This window comes from Malania oleifera, chromosome 11, assembly GCF_029873635.1.
Source record: "Malania oleifera isolate guangnan ecotype guangnan chromosome 11, ASM2987363v1, whole genome shotgun sequence".
NCBI classification, from domain to species: Eukaryota; Viridiplantae; Streptophyta; class Magnoliopsida; order Santalales; family Ximeniaceae; genus Malania; species Malania oleifera.
In genome coordinates, this window is record NC_080427.1 from 39,401,936 (window position 1) to 39,422,818 (window position 20,883).

Consider the following 20,883-nt stretch of genomic DNA (forward strand, 5'->3'; position numbering starts at 1 on the left):
CAACATCCAGCCAAAACCGAATTACAAGTCCAAACAAAACAAAACAAATTAGGACCTACAAAACAAAACTCACACAACATAACAAAATAAAAGAAAAACAGTAAAAAGCATGAGCAAAAACCAAAAGATATCAGCTAAACATACCTCATATAAGTCATACACATCTTCTCCAATTTATACAAACCATTGCTAACTTTAGGGAGTTGACTACTATTTGTAAACAAACTATTCCTCCCCATAGCACCTTGTCGAGCCAAGACATCTGCTACTTTGTTCCCTTCCCTATACGAATGATTTATCGAAAAATCCACTCCCTCCAATAAACCAATAAGCTGCTCCCAAAAATCCCACAAATACCACAATGAACACTTCCTGACTCTAATCTAATTAACTACAATATTCGAATCACTTCAATATCGATACAGGTATGACCCAACTATTTGCAAATCTTTATTTCTTCCAACACAGCTCTCAATTCAGCTAATCAAATACAAAAGAACCGCCGCGCCCATTTTTCATTTGAAAAATCCGCCGATTCACGCCCCTTCTCTGCACCCAACCCAGATTCGCCGACTTTCGCCGACTTACGCCCCTCATTCGCCGGTAGGTATGGCATTTTGTCCTCGATCGCCGTCGGTGGGGAGGGAGAACCTGCCGGCTAGATCCAGCCGGCGAGGCGGGGTTTATTGGACGAGCGTGTTGCCTTCTTGGTACCCAAGAACGCCTCTCCGAGACATTACAGCTATCGTGCGGGTATATTTCACCTTCTTTATCGCTTGTTCTTTTAGCATTCCTGAACTATTGCGTATGCTTCTGAAACATTTATTGCGTTAATCAAGATCTTAAAATTGGTAAAAGATACTTTTGAGTGCTGATCAAAGTGTGCCGACACCCCTTTCTTCCTTATTTGATCAATTGTAGTTTAATTTTTTCCTCATTTGAAGACCTTTAGTTGAATGTTGATTGGGTCTTTTGTTGGTGGGAATGTAAAAGAATTGAATTTGTCACTGATTTCTAGACGTTTTCCAGTCAAAATTTTTTGTTTCATTCATTCCCAGCCCATTCTATACCGTTAACTAAACATGACGCTAATTACTTGTGTTAGTTTCTCTCTCTCTCTCTCTCTCTCTCTCTCTCTCTCTCTCTCTCTCTCTCTCTCTCTCTTTTTGTTTCACATTCTGCCTATTTTTGCCCGCAAAGAAACACAATTCTAAAAGTTGAATCCCAATTCCTACACTGTTTTTGATTATTTTGAACAAGAGAAAGCAAAAGATTCTTGCTGGAGTTGGTTTCAACTATTTGGCTTGGTACCCATTTTGGGAAATCGGAGAAAAATTGGTCATAAGATTAAAAAATCTCCCCCTTCTAGTCTCCTCAGTATTTTGCAGCAGTCTAAGTTTATAACAGATAAAATCTGCTTGAATCAATTTGCTGTTTGCTCAAATCTTGGGAGAATCATGCTAGACCAATTTCATATTTATTCAATGATCGGAATCAGCAAACAGAATCACTATAGCTTATAGTTATAGTCACATTTTGATTATGTTCCTTGCATTCTTCTTTTCATCTTTGAGTTGACACATTGTTGCGGATAATTTAGTTATCATTCCCTTTTCAGCATTATCACATTTACATTCATTGTGTAGTATAGTTTAGTATCTTATTTTTATTATGTTATGATTTTCCAGTCATTGGGCAGTTGCTGCAGTTTGGCTTCTACATCCTGTCAGCGGTGATCAATACTTTTATGCCTTTAAAACAAGTGAATCTATTGGTTTGGATTGAGCCATGGGTGTCCTCTTCCTGTTAATCAAGTTCGATATGCTTGGTTCGAGCATGGAAAATAGGATTAGAGGCCAAAGACATAGCACTGAGATTATCACACCAAAGCGTAGGGGGAGAAGATAATTAAATGCGCAATTCTCATAAAAGCATACGGATCCAATAATTTTCAGTGCTAAATTTTTTCTTAATAAAAGATATCGGCGTTTATTCTGTAGTATCTCACTGCATTTCCCATTTGAAGTTAATAGTGAAATAGAGTAAATGGGATGCTTTTGTGTTTATGTCTCATTAGTTCTTTAATTCCAGTGGTCATTTGTTTGGATTTTGAAGGAGCATATGTTTTGTTGAATCTAATCTGAATATATTTTTTATTAGGCCATTGAAAGGAGAAGAGCTCATCAAGGAGAAATGGAAGACCAAAAAATTGAGAGTCCAACACCTCAGTGCCAAAATATTCTCGGATCTTCTGCTCTCATATCAAGTCCTCATCTCAAGAACAATATTTCTATGATCTCTCCATGTCCTAGTGCTGGAATGAAGCTTGGTACACCGTCTATTTGTAAAATCCCAAAAACCTTGGTTAGTGTCATGGGTCAAACTGCTGAGGCATCAGATTTTCTCACACCTCAAAAGGAATTCCTAAACTCAATTGACACAGTAGGGAAATTAGTAATGGAGGAATTGCAGGAACTCGAGAGAACCCCAAGTGCTAAGAAGGCAGACAAGGAAAAAAGAATGCGCACTTTGATGTCAATGCGCTGATTGCAAAGATTGTTATGTTGTTCAAAGCAATCAAGATTGAGCGAACTCAAATAGAAAGAATTAACAACTAACCTGCGTGGTAAGGTTGATAATCTTCTGATGATTTTCTTGTTCGATACTCAAGATGGTGGAAGATCGCTTTGTATGTGGACCAATCTTCTTGTTCTCTGATTACTTCTTTAAATGTTAAAATCTAGCTTTTGTCTTGGTTAGGATCCGTAGGCACTTTTGCTTGTAAATATCAAACTGCTAAAAGCCTTGGCGTAGGATTATAGGCACATTTGTTTCTACTTAAGGCCTTGAGATAGTGCTAGTAGAGCAGGCAGTTTTTTGAGCCAATGTATAGAAATGTTGCATCTGAACATTCCTTTTACAAATGTCTTTAACTCATGTACCAATTTTTCACCAAGCACAATAAGAAAATTTTGCATTGCACTTTCTTTCCTCTTTGTTTAGTCTTATATTTGTCATGATTACTGTTTGAAATATCAACTAAGAAAATTTTACATTGCATGATGTAATGAGCATTGTTCCAGTAGCAGTTTATAGTTGTTCCTTCGATTTCGAAGTCACCTTTTTCGGATTATGTTGGAAATCGGTACTGACATGAAATGTGAGATGCTTGGCCCTTAAGTTCTTGTAGATTGATGAAATTAGTAACTTTAATTTTTTAGCTGTTTGTTTAATGCCTTTACAATCTTTTGGGGTTGCAGTGCAAATGGCTTGCAGATGTTAAATTCAGTTCAAATGCGCTGCAGACGTGAAGAGAAAAAGGAAGAAAAATATTAAATAATTCACCTCTTCGTGTTTGGTTTCAAGGAAAAAGGAGAGAGGAAACAAAATTTATAACAAATTAATAAGTAAGAGTTCTTTTTTGTTTTTTTGTTTTAACCTTGCCATTAATCATTGATTTTTATTATTTTTTTAATTATATTTGAATTATACTAGTTTTCAAGACGGCATTATCAACCACTCAGTTATCTCTTGAAGAGAGAATTTCTAGATTCTTTTTATTACCCTGAATGGGTCAGAATCCAAATAATGAATTAGGGCACATAGATTTTGGACTATCTGAATACATACTTTGTAAAACGGTTCATGCATATTTATTGCTTAAGATAACGAGACTTGGTACCTAATTCTAATAAGTACCATTTTTATTGCGAATTTCAATTGAAAAAAAAGGACTCTTTTGTTAGGGAAAATATTATATTATATATGAATTAATTCCCACAAGTAAATCAATGGAGTAATGCAAAATATGAATAAATAAAATGAGACACAAAATTTAATGTGGTTTCCTCAAATGTTGAGGTACGTCCACGGGGCACGGCAGTCCAAATTCACTATCACCAAATATGTTGTACAAAGTGGATACAAAAAACATAAGTCTTACAAATATACAAGAGTATATAAATAAATGTAGTAAGATGGAAAGCTCTCACCAAATATTCTGAACAAAACTCCCAAAGAAGAGAAGAGAAAGAGAAAGAAAAAAGAAAAAAAAAAAGGGAGAAAGAAAGAACCAAAAGAAAGAAAACAACCACAATAGCACAATCAGAATAACTCAATATGCTATTAATTATATGCAGCCGAAGACACACGAAGAAGAAGCAGCAGTAGCTTGCTGCAATGAAGAAGATGACCGGCGCTGGTGCGTGGGCGTGCTGCTGGTGCTGGCTGCAGGCATTGGGAGCTGGTGAGGTATCGTGTGTGTAGAAAACAGAATGGAGATAGCAGCATTGAGAGGACTGAAAATCTGAATAGAGAAAAAAAATTGGGGGCGGCCACTATTTGCTGAATTGTGCGCATGAAGCGTGCTTGGGAGAAGCCCAGGAACAACTAGGCATGGCAGATAGGCTTCTTGAGAAGCCAAACAACATTAAAGAAAAAGTTTTCCAATCTCTTGGGCCCCACAAGGAGGGAAAACCCAACAAATCTCCCCCTCCCGACTTATGGGGACGACTCCACCAATCCGGCCAAAACTCTACACTTCACATGTTTGTCCCTTGACAATGCTTTAGTCATCATATCCGAACCATTATCATCAGTGTGAATTTTATCAAGCTGCAATAATTTCTTATCCAACACATCCCGAATCCAATGATATCTAACATCAATATGTTTTGACTTTGAATGGAAGATAGAATTCTTACTCAAATGAATTGCACTTTGGTTATCACAATAAAGAACATACCTTTCTTGCTCCATGCCCAACTCTTTTAAGAATCTTTCAACCAAAGTAATTCTTTGCAAGCTTTCGTAATGGCAATAAACTCGGCTTCCGTAGTAGATAAAGCAACACATTTCTGTAATTTAGATTGCCATACCACAGCTCCCCTTACAAAAGTCATCAAATAACCCGAAGTGGATTTTCTAGAATCAACATCACTGGCCATGTCGGCATCCGTGAATCCATGGAGTGTAGATTTACCATTTCCCAAGCACAAGCATGCCTTTTTGAAGTGCCTCTAAGGTATCGGAGAATCCATTTTACGCTAACCAATGCTCCTTTCTCTAGATAGAGAGAAACGAAAACTAACAACTCCAACAGCCCATAAGATTAAATCCGGTCTGTGCATACCATTTGCATACATGTTAAGGAACCAACGGCTGAAGCAATAAGAATTTTCTTCATCTCTTCCTTGTCTTTTTCCACTTGAAGGGACTTTTGTTTTGAATAAACTTAAAGTGGACTAGCAAGTCGGGACAATCACGAGTTTTTGCTTTATCCATATTGAACTTCTAAGCACTTTCATGTACTTCTTGAGACAACCAAATTTTCCCTTTTTTCACGATCACGAACAATTTCATGTCAAGATTTAGAATTTGTTTTGCTAGTCCCAAGTCTTTCATAGCAAAAAAAGACTGCTCAACTTCAACTTCAATTTGTCATCTTGGAGAAGTCCTTTGTCCTACAATGACATATCATCAACATAGAATAAGAGAGGCAATAATATAAGAAGTACCATCCGAAAATTTTTTCACAAACACACAAACATCCTCCGAAGAGGTGGGTTTTTGTAAGTAACCTGATCAATCATGATTTGTTATTTGAAAGAATAAACTTTCTCTGACCAATGTCGTGGCTGCTTGCTTCAACCAATTTATAAAACTTTTCTTTAATTTGCAAACTAAAATTATCTACCCTTTTGTTCGAAGCCTTTTCCGGTTGTTCCATCTTGTAAATGTCATTTTCCAAAGTCACCATGTAAGAAAGCGGTTTTTCACATTAGTTGCTAACTTCTAAAATGTCAAAGTATGCGTTCATGCCAAGAACAAACGAAGCATAGATGACATCTTTACAACGGTTGAGAATAATTTCTCAAAAAGTCAATTCCTTTTTCTACCAAAAGCCTTTTACACAAGCCTAACCTGTACCGAAGATTTTCTTTCCATCATTTTCAGTCCTCTCTAAACACCCATTTTATTTTTCAAAAATAACTTTTTCTTTTCCCAAGAGGGAAGGTAACCCAACTCATAAGTTTGTGATTGTCAAAAAAATTTTTATGGAATTCATTTTCCTCTTTGGCTAGCCTTCATCCATTCAAACTTTATTTTAGGTTTCATGGGGCTTTCTTGATAGCTTCGGGGTTTCCCTTGATCCGTAGAGTAACATAGTCACTTGATGGGATATTAGATGAAGGTCTTGGCTCTCTCTTGAAAGATCTTCTCAATTGAGCTTGCTCTTGAACTTGTTGCTCCCCCTCATTTTCATCTTCACCATCTTAGGAATTTCCATTTCATTTCCAAACATCTTCAAAGAAAATGTGGAAAGAACCATCTTCAAATATTTCCATTCATTTGTGCCAAAAGGTGTGTGGAGAAGGGTTAAATTTAGGTCTAAGTCAACAAACCTCATTCCCTATAGATTGTGGGTTGCGCAAAAGTGTGCCAAAATTCTTTTTAATCTGTTTTGATTTTCAAAAAAAATACAACATATCGGGGCTTTTCTCCAATTTTTTGGTCACTGGATATTAACAATTTATATCCAAATTCCTCATGCCATAGCCAAGAAAAAAAATAACTTGCATGTCTTGTCATCAACGTTTTTCGAATCTATTCCATTCGTTTGATTGTGAACAAATGCATGGACAACCCAAACACTTTCAAGTGATCATAACGTGTGACATCCTTACCCCAAACTTTTTTCTCGAACAATCCTCAAATAAAGGTACAAAATATAAGTGAACCACCATTGAGATTTTCATTTCAAAGGGGGAGGACCCACATACATCTGATGTATCAAAACTAAAAACATTAGATTTTTTAGTAACAAAAAACATTGCACGGAAAAAGGAGCTCTTATGTTGCTTGCAGGCCCAAAACAATGAACCAAGGAAGCTTCTTTTGAACAAAACTGCATTCATTTTCACTCATTTGGGGCCTAAGGCATTATGCACAAACGGTTGTTGGAAGAGTGACTTTCAATGCATCACAACACATTACAATTTATTTTACCTTGCATCATATTAATAAAAGGTACCAATTTTCTTGCCCTTTAGCCCACACGAAATTGCCCCTTGTGGGAGCTTCATTTTCAATTACCAAAAATGGTTGTCAAAACCTTCATTATCAGCTGCCTTTACGGTTTTAGAATATCAAATTTAGTAAAATTATCGAGCACATGTTCTCACCATCTTTCTTTAAGCACTAACTTACATCCAAGGATTTGTTTGCCAAAACAAACATATTCAATGCCAAACAATTGTAACAAAAACCTTCATTTCCCATCCGAACAACTCCATAATTTCCTTTGGAATACCGAAGTGAAAAATTCCCTAGAGAGGGATATGGAAGACGCCACCGGAAACCGGAATCAATAACCACTCAGTCTCTGACTTGTCAAATTTAAATGCAAAATTATCACAAAAAACCATGAGATTCACCATCAGATGCAACTTGAAGTGTGTTGTCTTAATGCTTTTTCTCAAAATTTTTCTCTTTGTTTTGCTCCTTAATTTCCAATTTCTACACTTCTCAACTTCATATGCCCCTTTTTTACGACAAAATAGTGGCATCAATATCTTTTTTCGAACTGGTGAGCTGGAATGGGGAACCTCTTGATGATCATTCGGTGAGGAATATGGCTTTTACTTATGCCCTCTCCCCAAGTTTTTTGTCAACAAGTTGCTTCGGAATGAGAAGAGCCAACTTGAACTTCTTCTAATTTCTTCATTCAACAAGCTGCGAGTTACTTGGTTTTCCATAGTAACAATTCCATCGGGAGCAAATTACTAAAGTACAACCAAGTATCCCACTTTCAGGAAAAAAAGAAAAAGAAGCATTAGGCTTTTGCAATCATCATCAAAAACTATTTTCATAGTAGCAAGTTGATTGATAATATTTTTCATCTCATTCAAATGCTCAGTAATAAGACCACCATCTTTATATTTCAAATTCACTAATTTTCGGAAAAGAAAAGCTTTATTTGTAGCCGACTTTCTATCATAAAGACCCTCCAGTTTTTTCCACAATTCATGTGCCAAAGTTTCGGTAGAAACATGATGAAAAACACTATCATCAATCCATTGCCAGATAACACCAACAGTTTTCCTATTAAGCCTATTCCACTTATCATCACTCATGTCTTTAGGCTTTCGGCTATCACCCTCAATAGGCCCATCCAAATCTTTGCAAAATAAAAGATCTTGCATTTTTGTTTTCCAAGTTACCCAATTGCTTCCATTGAAGCTAATCATACGGCCAACATTACCATCCATGATTTACACAAATTTAATGCGTACAAATAACCTGGCTCTGATACCACTTGTTAGGAAAAATATTATATTATATATGAACTAATTCCCACAAGTAAATTAATGGAGTAATGCAAAAAATGAATAAATATACTGAGACACACAAAATTTAACGTGATTCCCTCAAATGTTGAGATACGTCCATGGGGCACGGCGATCCAAATCCACTATCACCAAATATGTTGTACAAAGTAGATACAAAAGGCATAAGTCTTACAAATACACAAGAGTGTATAAATAAATGTAGCAAGATGGAAAGCTCTCACCAAATATTCTGAACAAAACTCCCAAAGAAAGAACCAACCAAAATAGCACAATCAGAATAACTCAATATGCTATTAATTATATGCAGCCGAAGACACACGAAGAAGAAGCAACAGTAGCTTGTTGCAATAAAGAAGATGACTGGCGCTGGTGCGTGGGCGTGTTGCAGGTGCTGGCTGCAGGCGTTGGGAGCTGGTGAGGATATTGTGTGTGTAGAAAACAGAATGGAGATAGCAGCACTGAGAGGACTGAAAATCTAAATAGAGAAAAAAAATTGGGGGCAGCCACTATTTGCTGAGTTGTGCGCATGAAGCGCCGCTTAAGAGAAGCCCAGGAACAGCTAGGCATGGCAGACAGACTTCTTGAGAAGCCAAACAACATTAAAGAAAAAGCTTTCCAATCTCTTGGGCCTCAAAAGGAGGGGAAACCCAACACCTTTACCATTCTTTGACGTTAATAAGATTCTTCCATTTAGTAACACAATAGGAAGGGCGTATCATAACCTTAAAGTAAAAAATTAAGGGTCAGGTTCCAATAAGGAAAGTCTTATAATGGATACATAGGCACCTAAAGACAAGGAGGTACAGCAAGCGACGAAATACTTTAGGGAGTTGAAAAAAAGCATAGATTCGAAGATTCCCTAATAGGTCAACCTTTCGAATTACTGCTGAAAAATCTAAGAAATTTCACAATGAGTATCTGCCATTGAGATCTTGACCATATAAGGATGAAGTAGGTTTAATTTTAGTAGAATAGATTGAAACATGTAGATATTGTCCTAAATTTTTTTAGAACAGTGTAAGAGGATTCATACACCCAACTCTAATTAATGTAATAGGACTCGATACTTATTCGCTACTGTTGTAATTCCAACCCGGGTAGTAATAGAAAATTTGTCAAGACGCCTACTATAATCAAGGGAGAGAAATTTCATTATTTTTTTCTTCTTTATTATCCTTAAATGTATTTTATTATGTGCAATCGTATTTATGACATATAATTGAGCCTTATACTTATTCTATAATAAAGGGAAGAGGAATTTGTTTAATCTTTCTTCTTATATATTATTCATGAATGCATTTTTTTTTTTTGCAAGTTTAAAATTAAAACTAAAATTTGACCATAAATTACTAAATTGATATTCCTTCCTTCAACATTTGTTTGTTCACTTTATAATAAAAAAAATGTCTACAACTCATAATATTTTTTTTTTTTTTAAATTATGTATAATCGTAGAAAAAATATAGTATACGCACATTGAACAATCTAATCTATTTGTCACCTATTGGTACATAGTTGTAATTGGATTCTACATCTTAAAATAATATAATATAAATAAATTTTACAAAAATTTTGTTAAAACTTTTGTGTATCTATTTCAAGTTTCAACGGCTTCGATTTCTTATCATGCTTCCCTGAATGCATTTCCCAAGTCGCTGATACAACAAATTTGTGTATCAACAATACACCCAATTCTGCCCCATGCTCCGAAAAACCGTTAACGGGGCCCGCTCTAGCCGTTGGTCTTCATGACCTCAACCTTCTCCCCGGAGCTCGCAAAATCGCAGCACTACCCTCATCACCATCTCCGAAATCTCTGTGTTTTTAATTTTCAAACCCTAACCCTAACCCTAATCCTAATCCTAGTCGTACCCATAACCATAATCTCCATTTATAACTACTGATTCTTTGCCTCACCGGATCCTACTCAATCTCTCCGCGGGACAAACGACCCGATGGAGGTTTCTTAGGAATGAGAGTATTTCATCACGATTCTATGTTTAAATCGGTGGGTTTGATTAGGAACATAAGCGGGATTTGATTGGGGTGAGGATGTCGAACTTGTACGGCGATTACAATCAGAAGATCGATTACGTGTTCAAGATAGTGTTGATCGGAGACTCGGCGGTGGGGAAATCTCAGCTCCTGGCGCGGTTCGCGAGGAACGAATTCAATGTGGATTCGAAAGCTACCATTGGGGTCGAGTTCCAGACGAAAACTCTTGCTGTTGATCAGAAGACAGTGAAAGCGCAGATTTGGGATACTGCGGGGCAGGAAAGGTGTGGATTTGCTATTTTATTTGATTTTTTTGTTCTGAAAAAAGAAAATTAGAGCATAATTTTTATCCAGAATCATCGTTGTCGACTTAAAATCAGACAACGGGAAATCTTCTTCTTCAGATCAGGACACCCCATGACAGCGCCAGATGGAGTTGGACTATCCACATTGTAGGGAACATTCAGAAACTAGAATGCAATGAGGGTGGAGAGTAAAATAATTAGGTTAGGCAGAATTGAAGTTCTTTAATGATATTCTGATGATCTCTCCATTTCTAATGAAGCCCAAATTGTAATCCTCAACTATCAAACCATCAAGAGTTTTTGATTTGGAGCCAAACTTGCTGTATTACTTTCTAGGAGCTAGCGTTTGTGGAGCACATCATCCTCAATGACTCTGTACCTGCTTATTTAATGCTGTTGAACTGTACTATGCTGTTGGATTTTTGTTCTCTGAACGTTGTTTCCTCACTCATCCAGATAAGGCATAAGATGGATGACAAACCTAGCTGCATTAGGTAGGGTATGCTTGTCCTTGTTTCCAATTTAATTGAAAAACCAAAATTGGTCGTTTGGTTTTGTTGGTTATTAGAGGTTTTGCAAGTTATGTAGGTGCCTGTCTTTCCAGCTTTTAGAATCTTAAGAGGCTGCTTGATGGCAGATATCCAATCTTTGAATAACTATTATGCTGTGGCAGCATGAATTTCAGGCCTTAGATTTGGATTTATAAGGATTCAGTTAAAAATCAATACAAATCTATATTGTACTTTGTCCAAATTAAAAAAAAAATCCGATTTCAAATTCTGTTTTGAGTTTGCAAACATAGGATTTGGTTGTGCTTCGGAACATTGGATTCAAATTCTGTTTTGAGTTTGCGAACATAGGATTGTCGCCACACTGCAACAGAGAAGGCATTTGAGACAATCTCACAGTGAGATGCATGTTTATAAATGAAATTGATTGCATTTAGTTTTAAATAACATTCGCACTTTCTGTTGAATACTGGTTTAATCAATTTAATTCTTCACGTTAACTGGATTTACGTCCAATGAATGCAGATTATTTTTTTCATTTTTCTCTTTTATTTATTCTTTTGGGCCCTTCCTCTCTTGCATAGTATATAACCATTTCTTCTTATGCTTCCTCGGCTTACTTAGTATTAACACCTATACTATGCTGATGCTCTGTTAACTTGTTTTGTCCATGCAATGCCTCTTTATCTCTTTCTTGTCCAGTGCTCAGATAAAGAATGGAATTGTACCAATTCTATTTTTGGTGCGTGTGGTCCCTGCTTACAAGTCTGCATGATAGAGAGGATATCACAAGCTTGGAGCAGCAGAAAACTAGATCTAGCTCCAAGTTATGATGCCCAACCCTCTTAGGCAGCCTTAGAAAAATGGAATTTCTAAGCCTTCTGGTATCACTTTGTTAGAGGCGCAAGAAAATTTGTATATGGTTCTTTAATATTCTAAAATAAGGAAATACGGCTCCCAAAGTAAAATTTAAAGCAACTATCAAAGAAATAATCTGGTAAGCCTATGTTCAGATCAGTCATCTTTTGCAGTGCATGTACTTGATATTTAGTTATAGACAGTGTACCTTTCATCTGAACACTCATTTTCATGCTTTCATTTTTTCTTTCCAGACACATTTATTCGCAATATGTCATGTGGGAATTGGCAGCAGTTGCCAGATCAGTTAGATTCATTTACATACAGTGGATATTTGAGTTTACCGTTACAACTAGTTAACTTATAAGTTCCCTATGGACTCGCAACCAGGCACTGGATTGCTCATAATTTGTTAAATTTGTTTCATAATCGCTGACCTTTATTCTGGCTCGCTCAGTGCAATTGCATGTGCATAATTTTTTCAGAGCTGGCAAAATTATAATCAAATAAACAGCCTACCATGTGGCCAGCTCATTACAAGCTCTATATGATATCCAATTTGTAATTTACCTTTCATGGTGGTTGTTTTAATCTTGTCATTTATCTGTATGTAATGCAAGTTATAAAAAGTTGAGTTACTTCTCTTTCTTTACTCATTTATCAGACCATGAAGTTATCTCCTATTGTAATGCTGCAGGTATCGGGCAGTGACGAGTGCATACTACCGTGGTGCAGTTGGGGCAATGCTAGTCTATGATCTGACTAAGCGTCAATCGTTTGATCACATGGCAAGGTGGCTGGAGGAACTGAGGGGGCACGCTGACAAGAACATAGTAATCATGCTTGTTGGCAATAAATCTGACTTGGGTTCTCTTCGAGCAGTGCCAATGGAGGATGCTGAAGAGTTTGCCCAAAGAGAAAACCTATTCTTTATGGAGACCTCAGCTTTAGAGGCCACCAATGTCGAAACTGCATTCCTGACTGTTCTAACAAATATATACCGAATCATCAGCAAGAAGAGTCTAGCTGCCGGAGATGAGTCAGGATCTGGTGGGAGTTCCACAGTTCTCACCGGAACCAGGATTCTAGTTCCTAATGATGCCGACTCTGGTGGAAGAAGGGGCTGTTGCATGTCTTCATAATCTTCGCTTTCCTCTTTTGTCCTGAGAATATGTTGTTCATTCAAACTCCATTTGTTTTAGAAAGGAAAACAGCATCTTGTAAAAATAGTGAACAGTTAATTATTAATGCAGTGTGAATCTGCAAGTTCGTTGGCATATGCTTATATAGTTTCCAAATGTTTGCTTGACATGAAACAACTGAGACGAGCCAACTGATAAGTTAACACTTACCATTCTCCTCCGGTCAAGCTATCGATCGCTCCTCCAATCATGCCTCAATTCTCTCCTTGAGTCTTGGCTGCAATTACCCTACATTTACTGTGTGTATATCCAGCATTTATTTCTGAACATGTATGGAAAGCAATGTATAGTCATGTATCATCAAGCAATAAATATACCCGATTACTTTCTTCTTTACCAAATACCAACTAGCATAATTTTCTTGAAGGGTTGGCATAGGAGGCTGGCATTCTTCTGTTTGGGATTAGTAAAGAATTGTTTAAACAAACTAACAAAGTTTTAATCTTCTACTTTTAGCAAAATGAATGGCGAGTTTTTGAATGACCAAAATGAATCTTTATATTGAACCAAACTGATAGTATGATATAATTTTATGTTTGGCGATTACTAAGAGATAATAAAATTTCAAAAATCAAGTGTTGGCAAAAGTTACAAAATTTAAGATTAACATTTTTAAGGGACATGTCATGCCTCGTAACTCTATTTCTCCCAAATGATTAATATGTTTTCGGAATCCAAAAATGTTCCATGCAAAAATAAAATAACGGATTTATTACTAACATTTGCCGCCCGAGATCCACAACATCTTTCAACATTCTTTGATGCTCATGAAAATCTATTCTCATGTTCTTTTTTTAAAAAAAAAAAACACTAGAAACTTGTAAAACAAGCATCTTTAATGTTCCTTTTCTTTGGAAAGAAATTTCACATAAAATATGAGCATCCTATTTTCACCCTCCCACAAAGCCCATTGGTAAATTACACGAGAATCTTATTTTTGGGACCAAATTGCCCTCCCTTTTTGGCTGAGTGGACTTCATTATGGATATATAAGTAATTTCATAATTTTTTATTTTAAAACTAAAAAAATGCTTTTAATTTCCTCTATCCTGTTTAATTCCCCCATCATCCCCTAAAAATAGGAAATGCAAAAAATTAGGCATACATTTAAGATTTAAATAAAAATTTTAACTATCCATTATTTCCCCATAATTTCACTGATTATGATTATGTAGAGTTTAATGTAATCAAATTCATTTTAAAAATAAAAATAAAAATCAACGAAGTCATTTTCAATCAAGAATTTAAATTTGTAAGATAAAGATTATACGAAATAGAATTGTGTTTATATATAATACGTACCGATTTAAAAATAGTCTTAAATGATTTTCAATCATTTTTTTAATTCAATCATACTTTTTAAAATATCCTTAATTCAAAAATTTTGAATTAAAATTATTAAAAAATTATGGGTGTATAATTATAATTCCCATGATCTTCCAAATAATTTTCAAAATTTAAACAACCCAATTCCTAATTTTTTTCCGAAAGCATGGCAACACAATCTAAATCTTATGTCATTCTAACAATTCTGGTAGATTTTGCACGTACTTAGAGTGTGCCCACAAATAGTAAAAATTAAAAGTTAGAGATTGTATTATCTCCAGTTATTTTGGTTAATTAGACTATTAATTACTAAAAATTTGAGTGTATATATTTAATTACTTAATAGTTTCTTGTGTAAAAAAATATAAGTTTTCTTTATAAATCACTTATACGCACGTGAAAGTTAGAACGGTCATCATCTTAAAATGCATATTAGGATTTTCATATTGAACTAAACTATGATTGAACCATCTTGTGTATGGTCTCGGGAATCTTGCTATTAAAATCGAACAAAAATAAACTCATGAAACAGATATTTTATTTTTGGGATTGAGATTTTCATCATTTCGTAGGAATATTTTTTAACCTATGGAGCAAACATTCCCATTCACATCCTTAAAATGATTGTTCATGGAAGATATTGAAAATGCTAGGGTGCATCTCTAATAAATCCCTAATCTCTAAATCCCTAAATATTATTAAAGGGATTCCCTTTTTTAAAAAATGTCAAATTTATCCTAGAACCCTTCAACTCATATTTATTTTTTTATAGCTATTTCTTTAAAATAAATATAAAATTAAAAGTATTAAAATATTCTTTGATGCTAGGCTATTTTTCATAAAATTTTAAAATAAAGAGACATGTGAGATGCCCATGATTAGTTTGATATTATTATTTTTTTTGTTGTGCTGGAGCTGGAGACGCGTGAGCTGAGCCGGAGACACTGAGCTGGAGAGATGTCTTGGAAGTTGTGCTGCGTTTGCAAGTTGTGCCATTTATTTTGATGAAGGTAAAATCTCAATTTTGATTTAATGTAATTTATTATAATTAATTCCAAGCTACCTATAAATAGATGATTTGTGGAGAGATGAAAACACAGAGAAGAAAAGAGAAGAAGAAGAGAGTGTGAGGAAGAGAGAAGCTGAGAGAATTGTATTTTTTTTCGGCGGTTTTAAGTGAATTGTGGTGTGCTTCGTGGATGTAGGTCGATCTTGACCGAACCACGTAAATTTCTAGTGTCCCAATTTTTCTAGTTGCTCACAGGATCCTAATAAGTGGTATCAGAGCCTGGTTGGAGCATAAAGGCTAGATTGGAATTATTCACTGAAATCAGAGCTCTGTCTAGTGGCTTGAAATTGAATTTTGAGGCCACAATCACGTTCACCTCTCCAAGATGAAGCTAACAGTACAAGCTGGAGCTTGAAAAGATTTCAGATGGAGGTACACACGCCAACACGTGCTTTGCCGGAGCAGTACGCCTCATCATGTGCCGTCACGCACCAGTGAGCTGCCGGTCATGCACCCTACACACGCACCACCCGTCTTCCTCGCCTGGCCGCCTCGACCTGAACCGCCAAACCTCGACCTGACCCAAAAATCCTCGACCCAAATCGGAAGCTCACTCTAGACTCGGTCCGCACCAGACCCAGATCTGTATTCGACCTGGACAAACCCGACACTCGCTCCAGACTCGGCCATGTCAGCGGCGTCCTATCAGCGCTAAGTCAGCAGCCACATCAGTGAGTGGGCCCACAGTGACACGTCAACACTGCCACGTCGGTAGTGGGCCCACAGTGTCACGTCAGCATCATTGACCAGGTTTGAATTGATCTTTGACCGAGCTTTTCGGAGTCATTTTGAGTCTGTTTTTCAAACGACTTGAACCATTTCTAAGGTTTTTGACTATTCTGGATCCAACCATGCGATCCATTTGAGCTAATTCCAAATTTAGATTAGCAAATCGAGATGTCAAACGAAAAGAGCTCAAAGATCGAAATGTTCAATGACAACAATTTTGGTTTCTGGAAGATGCATATTGAAGATTATTTGTTTGAAAAGGAGTTGCACTTACCATTAAAGGGTAAGCCAGCATCTATAAAGGAGGATGAGTGGAAGTTGCTTGATCGAAAAGCTCTCGGTGCCATCAGAATGGCGTTGTCAAAGTCTCTGACATTCAATATCAAACATATATCATCCACCAAGTCTCTGATGGATGCGCTTTCTAATATGTATGAGCAGCCATCAGCCGCTAACAAGGTATATCTTAGGAAAAGATTATTTACTATGACCACGTCTGCAGGTGAAATTTTTAGCAGACATTTGAATAATTTCAATGAGTTGTCAGATCAACTCGCCTCAGTCGGAATTACATTTGATAGTGAGATTCGTGCCCTATTGATTCTCATTCAGTTGCCTGAAAGTTGGAATGGTATTGTTATTGCAATCAGTAGCTTTGCAGGGAAATCAAAGCTTGTATACGATGAGACCATCAACATGATTTTAATGGAATAAATCAAAATGCAGTCAAACCATGGCTCCACTTCGAGTTTAGCCTTGAACATGGAAAGTCGAGACAGAGGAAACAAGCATGGATGATCAAAAAACCGCAGCAGATCTAGGCCCAGGCGGTTTAAATCCAGAAATTCCATATATTTTCAAGACACAGGTTCCCAAGGCACAAAAATTATTGAGTGTTTTAACTGTGGAAAAACTGGTCATTACAAGAACTAGTGTAAAAGTCTAAAGAAAGAATATGAGACGAACACAAAGACAGAAGCAAATGTTGTTTCAAAAAATGATGATATGTTGATATGCTCTTTGGAGAGCAAAAAGGAGTCTTGGGTGTTAGACTCTAGAGCTTCATTCCACGCCACTTGCAACAGAGATTGCCTAGAGGAGTATACATCAAGTAATTTTGGTAAAGTATATCTTGGCAATGATCAACCCAATGAAATTGCTGGCAAGGGGATAGTGAAGATCAAAATGAATGGGTCAGTATGGAAACTGAGAGATGTCGGATATATTCCAGACCTGAAAAAGAATTTGATCTCAGTTGATCAGCTGGCAAATGAAGGATATAACACAACTTTCATTGGTGATGAATGGAAAATTTTGAAGGGTGCATTGACAATTACACAAGGTAAGAAAAGTTGTACTCTTTATGTAACTCCTAATGCTTGCATGTATATTACAGTTGCTATAAGAAATGATGATAGAAACATATGACATCAATGGCTTGGACACTTCAGTGAGAAGAGACTCAAGGTGATGCACTCAAAGGGTAAGTTGAGTGATTTACAGTCGGTAAAGATTGACACATGTGAGGATTGCATATTTTGAAAACAGAAGAGAGTCGGTTTCTAGACAAACATCAGTACCCCAAAAAAGGAGATACTTGAGTTAATCCATTCAGATGTATGGGGACCAACAACCATTTCGTCCACATGTGAGAAGTATTACTTCGTCACATTTATCGATGATCATTCAAGAAAGGTATGAGTTTACTTCCTGAAATATAAATCTGATGTTTTTTATGCTTTTAAAATTTGGAAAGCAATGGTAGAGAATGAAACTGGTTTGAAAATCAAGAAGCTGAGAGCAGATAATAGTGGTGAGTATGTTGATACCGAGTTCAAGAAATTATGTTATGAGCATGGTATCAGAATAGAAAGAACTGTGCCAGGTATGCCTTAACACAACGGCGTAGCCGAGCGGATGAATAGAACGTTGACAGAAAAAGCTAGAATTTTTGAGAAAGCTCCTAGACAGTGGAACAAGAAATTTGACAATTGTATGTAGAGGAACAATTTTCAAAAGTGCAATGCCGACCACTGTTGCTACTACAGGAGGTATCGTACTAGCTATATCATCCTGTTGTTATATATTGATGATATGCTAGTCGCAGCATCAGATATAGAAGAGATCAGAAAATTGAAGCAACAATTGTCTGAGGAATTTGATGTGAAAGACTTGGGTCTTGCAAAGCAGATTCTTGGGATGCAGATATCTAGAGATAAGCAACAAGGAACGTTGCAGTTATCTCAGTCAGAGTACATTAGCTGTGTTTTACAGAGGTTTAACATGAGCAGCGCCAAATCTATAAATACACCATTGGCAGTTCACTTTCGTCTCTCTAAGGATCAGTCTCCCTAGATAGATGAAGAAAAAGACTTCATGGCTAAGGTACCATATGCCTCAGTCGTTGGAAGTCTAATGTATGTTATGGTTGGTACCAGACCAGATATTAGCTAAGCAGTGGGAGCTATCAGCAGATATATGTCAAATCCAGGGAAGACACACTGGGAAGTAGTGAAGTGGATTTTGAGATATCTACGAAATACTATTGATAAGTGCCTATGTTTCGGCAGAAGCGATTTGAATCCTAAGGATTTGTAGATGCTGATTTTGCAGGTGAAATTAATCATCGTAAAAGCACCACCGGGTATCTATTCATTGTTGGCACAACAACTATTAGTTGGATGTCACAGATATAGAATATTGTTGTTTTATCCACTACAGAAGCTGAGTATGTAGCAGTGACAGAAGCCAGTAAAGAGATGATTTGGCTTTAGGGTTTGTTAACGGAGCTTGGATTAAAGAAGTAGAGGAATGTTTTGTACAGTGACAGTCAGAGTGTGATACATTTGACAAAGAACTCCACATTTCATTCCAGGACTAAACATTTTGGATTGCGTTATCACTTCGTCAGATCTCTGATAGAAGACAGAGTGTTGACACTTGAAAAAATCCAAGGTAGTAGAAATCCGACAGATATGTTACCTAAGGTGGTGACTACAAAGAAGCTGAAGTTGTGTACATCTTCAATTGGTCTTCATGCCTGAAGACATATTTTGAGCACATCATTTATTCGTGGTACTGGTTGAGAAGGCGTCTTCGTATCCAAGTGGGAGATTGTTGTGCTGGAGCTGGAGACGTGTTTTGCAAGCTGTGCTGCGTTTGCAAGCTATGCCATTTATTTTGATGAATGTAACCTCTCAATTTTGATTTAATGTAATTTATTGTAATTGATTCCAAGCTACCTATAAATAGAGGAGCTGTGGAGAGATGAAAACACAGAGAAGAAAATAAAGAAAGAAGAGAGTGTGAGGAAGAGAGAAGCTGAGAGAATTGTATTTTTTTTCGGTGATTTTAAGTGAATTGTGGTGTGTTCTGTGGACGTAGGTCGATCTTGACTGAACCACGTAAATTTCTGGTGTCCCAATTTTTCTGGTTGTTCACAAGGTCCTAACATTTTTTTCCTTTTCTAATTTTCCTGTTCTTACTTTTTTTTTTTTTCATTTTGCTTTTTGTTATATTTATTCTAATTCTATTTTTGAAAAATACACAAATCACATTCATCAAAAAACTATTGTTGCCAAAAAAAAATTAAAGAGGGAAAACACATAAAAGGATAAAAATCCATTTATTCAATTCACTATCTATAATTAATACAAACCTTAAACAAATCATTTTGGTAGTTGAAGCTTAATACTATATCTATAATTATTGTTATTATAAACTGTAACAACCCCGACCTGCCACGTGGGCCCAGAGTGCTTTTTAATGACGTGAGTGTACTTGATACCTTATTCATCAAATATAAAACATACATGCACAACGAAAATAAAATATAAAATCCTCGAATTACATTACCAGAGTTCTAACTATCTTTATATATGAATATATCCATTTTGACATAATTACATTACATAAAACTAAACAAAAATAAAATCCCTATCTACACACTACCTACATAAAATTTACACCACCAGTCCGGCTCCTCTAGCCGGCTAGACCTATCTCTAGGATTCCCTGAAAATACAGTTTGTAAAGTAGGGGTGAGGCACAGCTCAGTAAGGGAAAGACTAAGTTAATGTCAGTGTGTGGCCAGCATGCATTTAGTGCACAAAAAATAACTAGTTCACCGAAAAGGTAATCACATTTATGAAAACATTTTTATTTTACACTCACACACACAATTAGCCGAGGATAAGGAAGATTACCTGCCCATACAAGTAGCTTCCCTCTGCTCTAATACCATTACTGCTACCAGGGCACTCACCTTTCTCAGTAAGTCGTCGAAATTATCTTATTAATTAACCGTATTCACATAAATTAACAGATATGCATATAAGACACTCCTTATGACAAACACGTCATTTACATTCCCATGACACGGGTTGTGCGGCCCAAAGGCTAGACTAAGCCTAGGTGATCAGCCCAAACAAAGTAAAAAACAACATCCTATACAAACACATCTGCAGGCATCCACGGCAAAGCTGCAGGTTCGACACCCTTACTTCAACCTCATGCAAGCAGTCGGCTGGACCCCCAACA

At 36.5% G+C, this 20,883-nt stretch overlaps 2 protein-coding genes across 2 annotated transcripts; both read left to right on the top strand.

The window, feature by feature from the left end:
* Positions 1-529: 529 nt before the first annotated feature.
* Positions 530-2,992, top strand: LOC131167667 (protein POLYCHOME-like). Its single transcript, XM_058126488.1, has 2 exons — positions 530-753; positions 2,161-2,992. The coding sequence occupies exons 1-2, from the start codon at positions 610-612 to the stop codon at positions 2,545-2,547; spliced, it is 531 nt and encodes a 176-aa protein (XP_057982471.1). The 5' UTR covers positions 530-609; the 3' UTR covers positions 2,548-2,992.
* Positions 2,993-9,960: 6,968 nt separating this feature from the next.
* LOC131167668 (ras-related protein RABA4d) lies at positions 9,961-13,295 on the top strand. Its single transcript, XM_058126489.1, has 2 exons — positions 9,961-10,630; positions 12,716-13,295. Exons 1-2 carry the CDS (start codon positions 10,404-10,406, stop codon positions 13,158-13,160), a joined length of 672 nt encoding a protein of 223 aa, XP_057982472.1. The 5' UTR covers positions 9,961-10,403; the 3' UTR covers positions 13,161-13,295.
* The last annotated feature ends 7,588 nt before the right edge of the window (positions 13,296-20,883 follow it).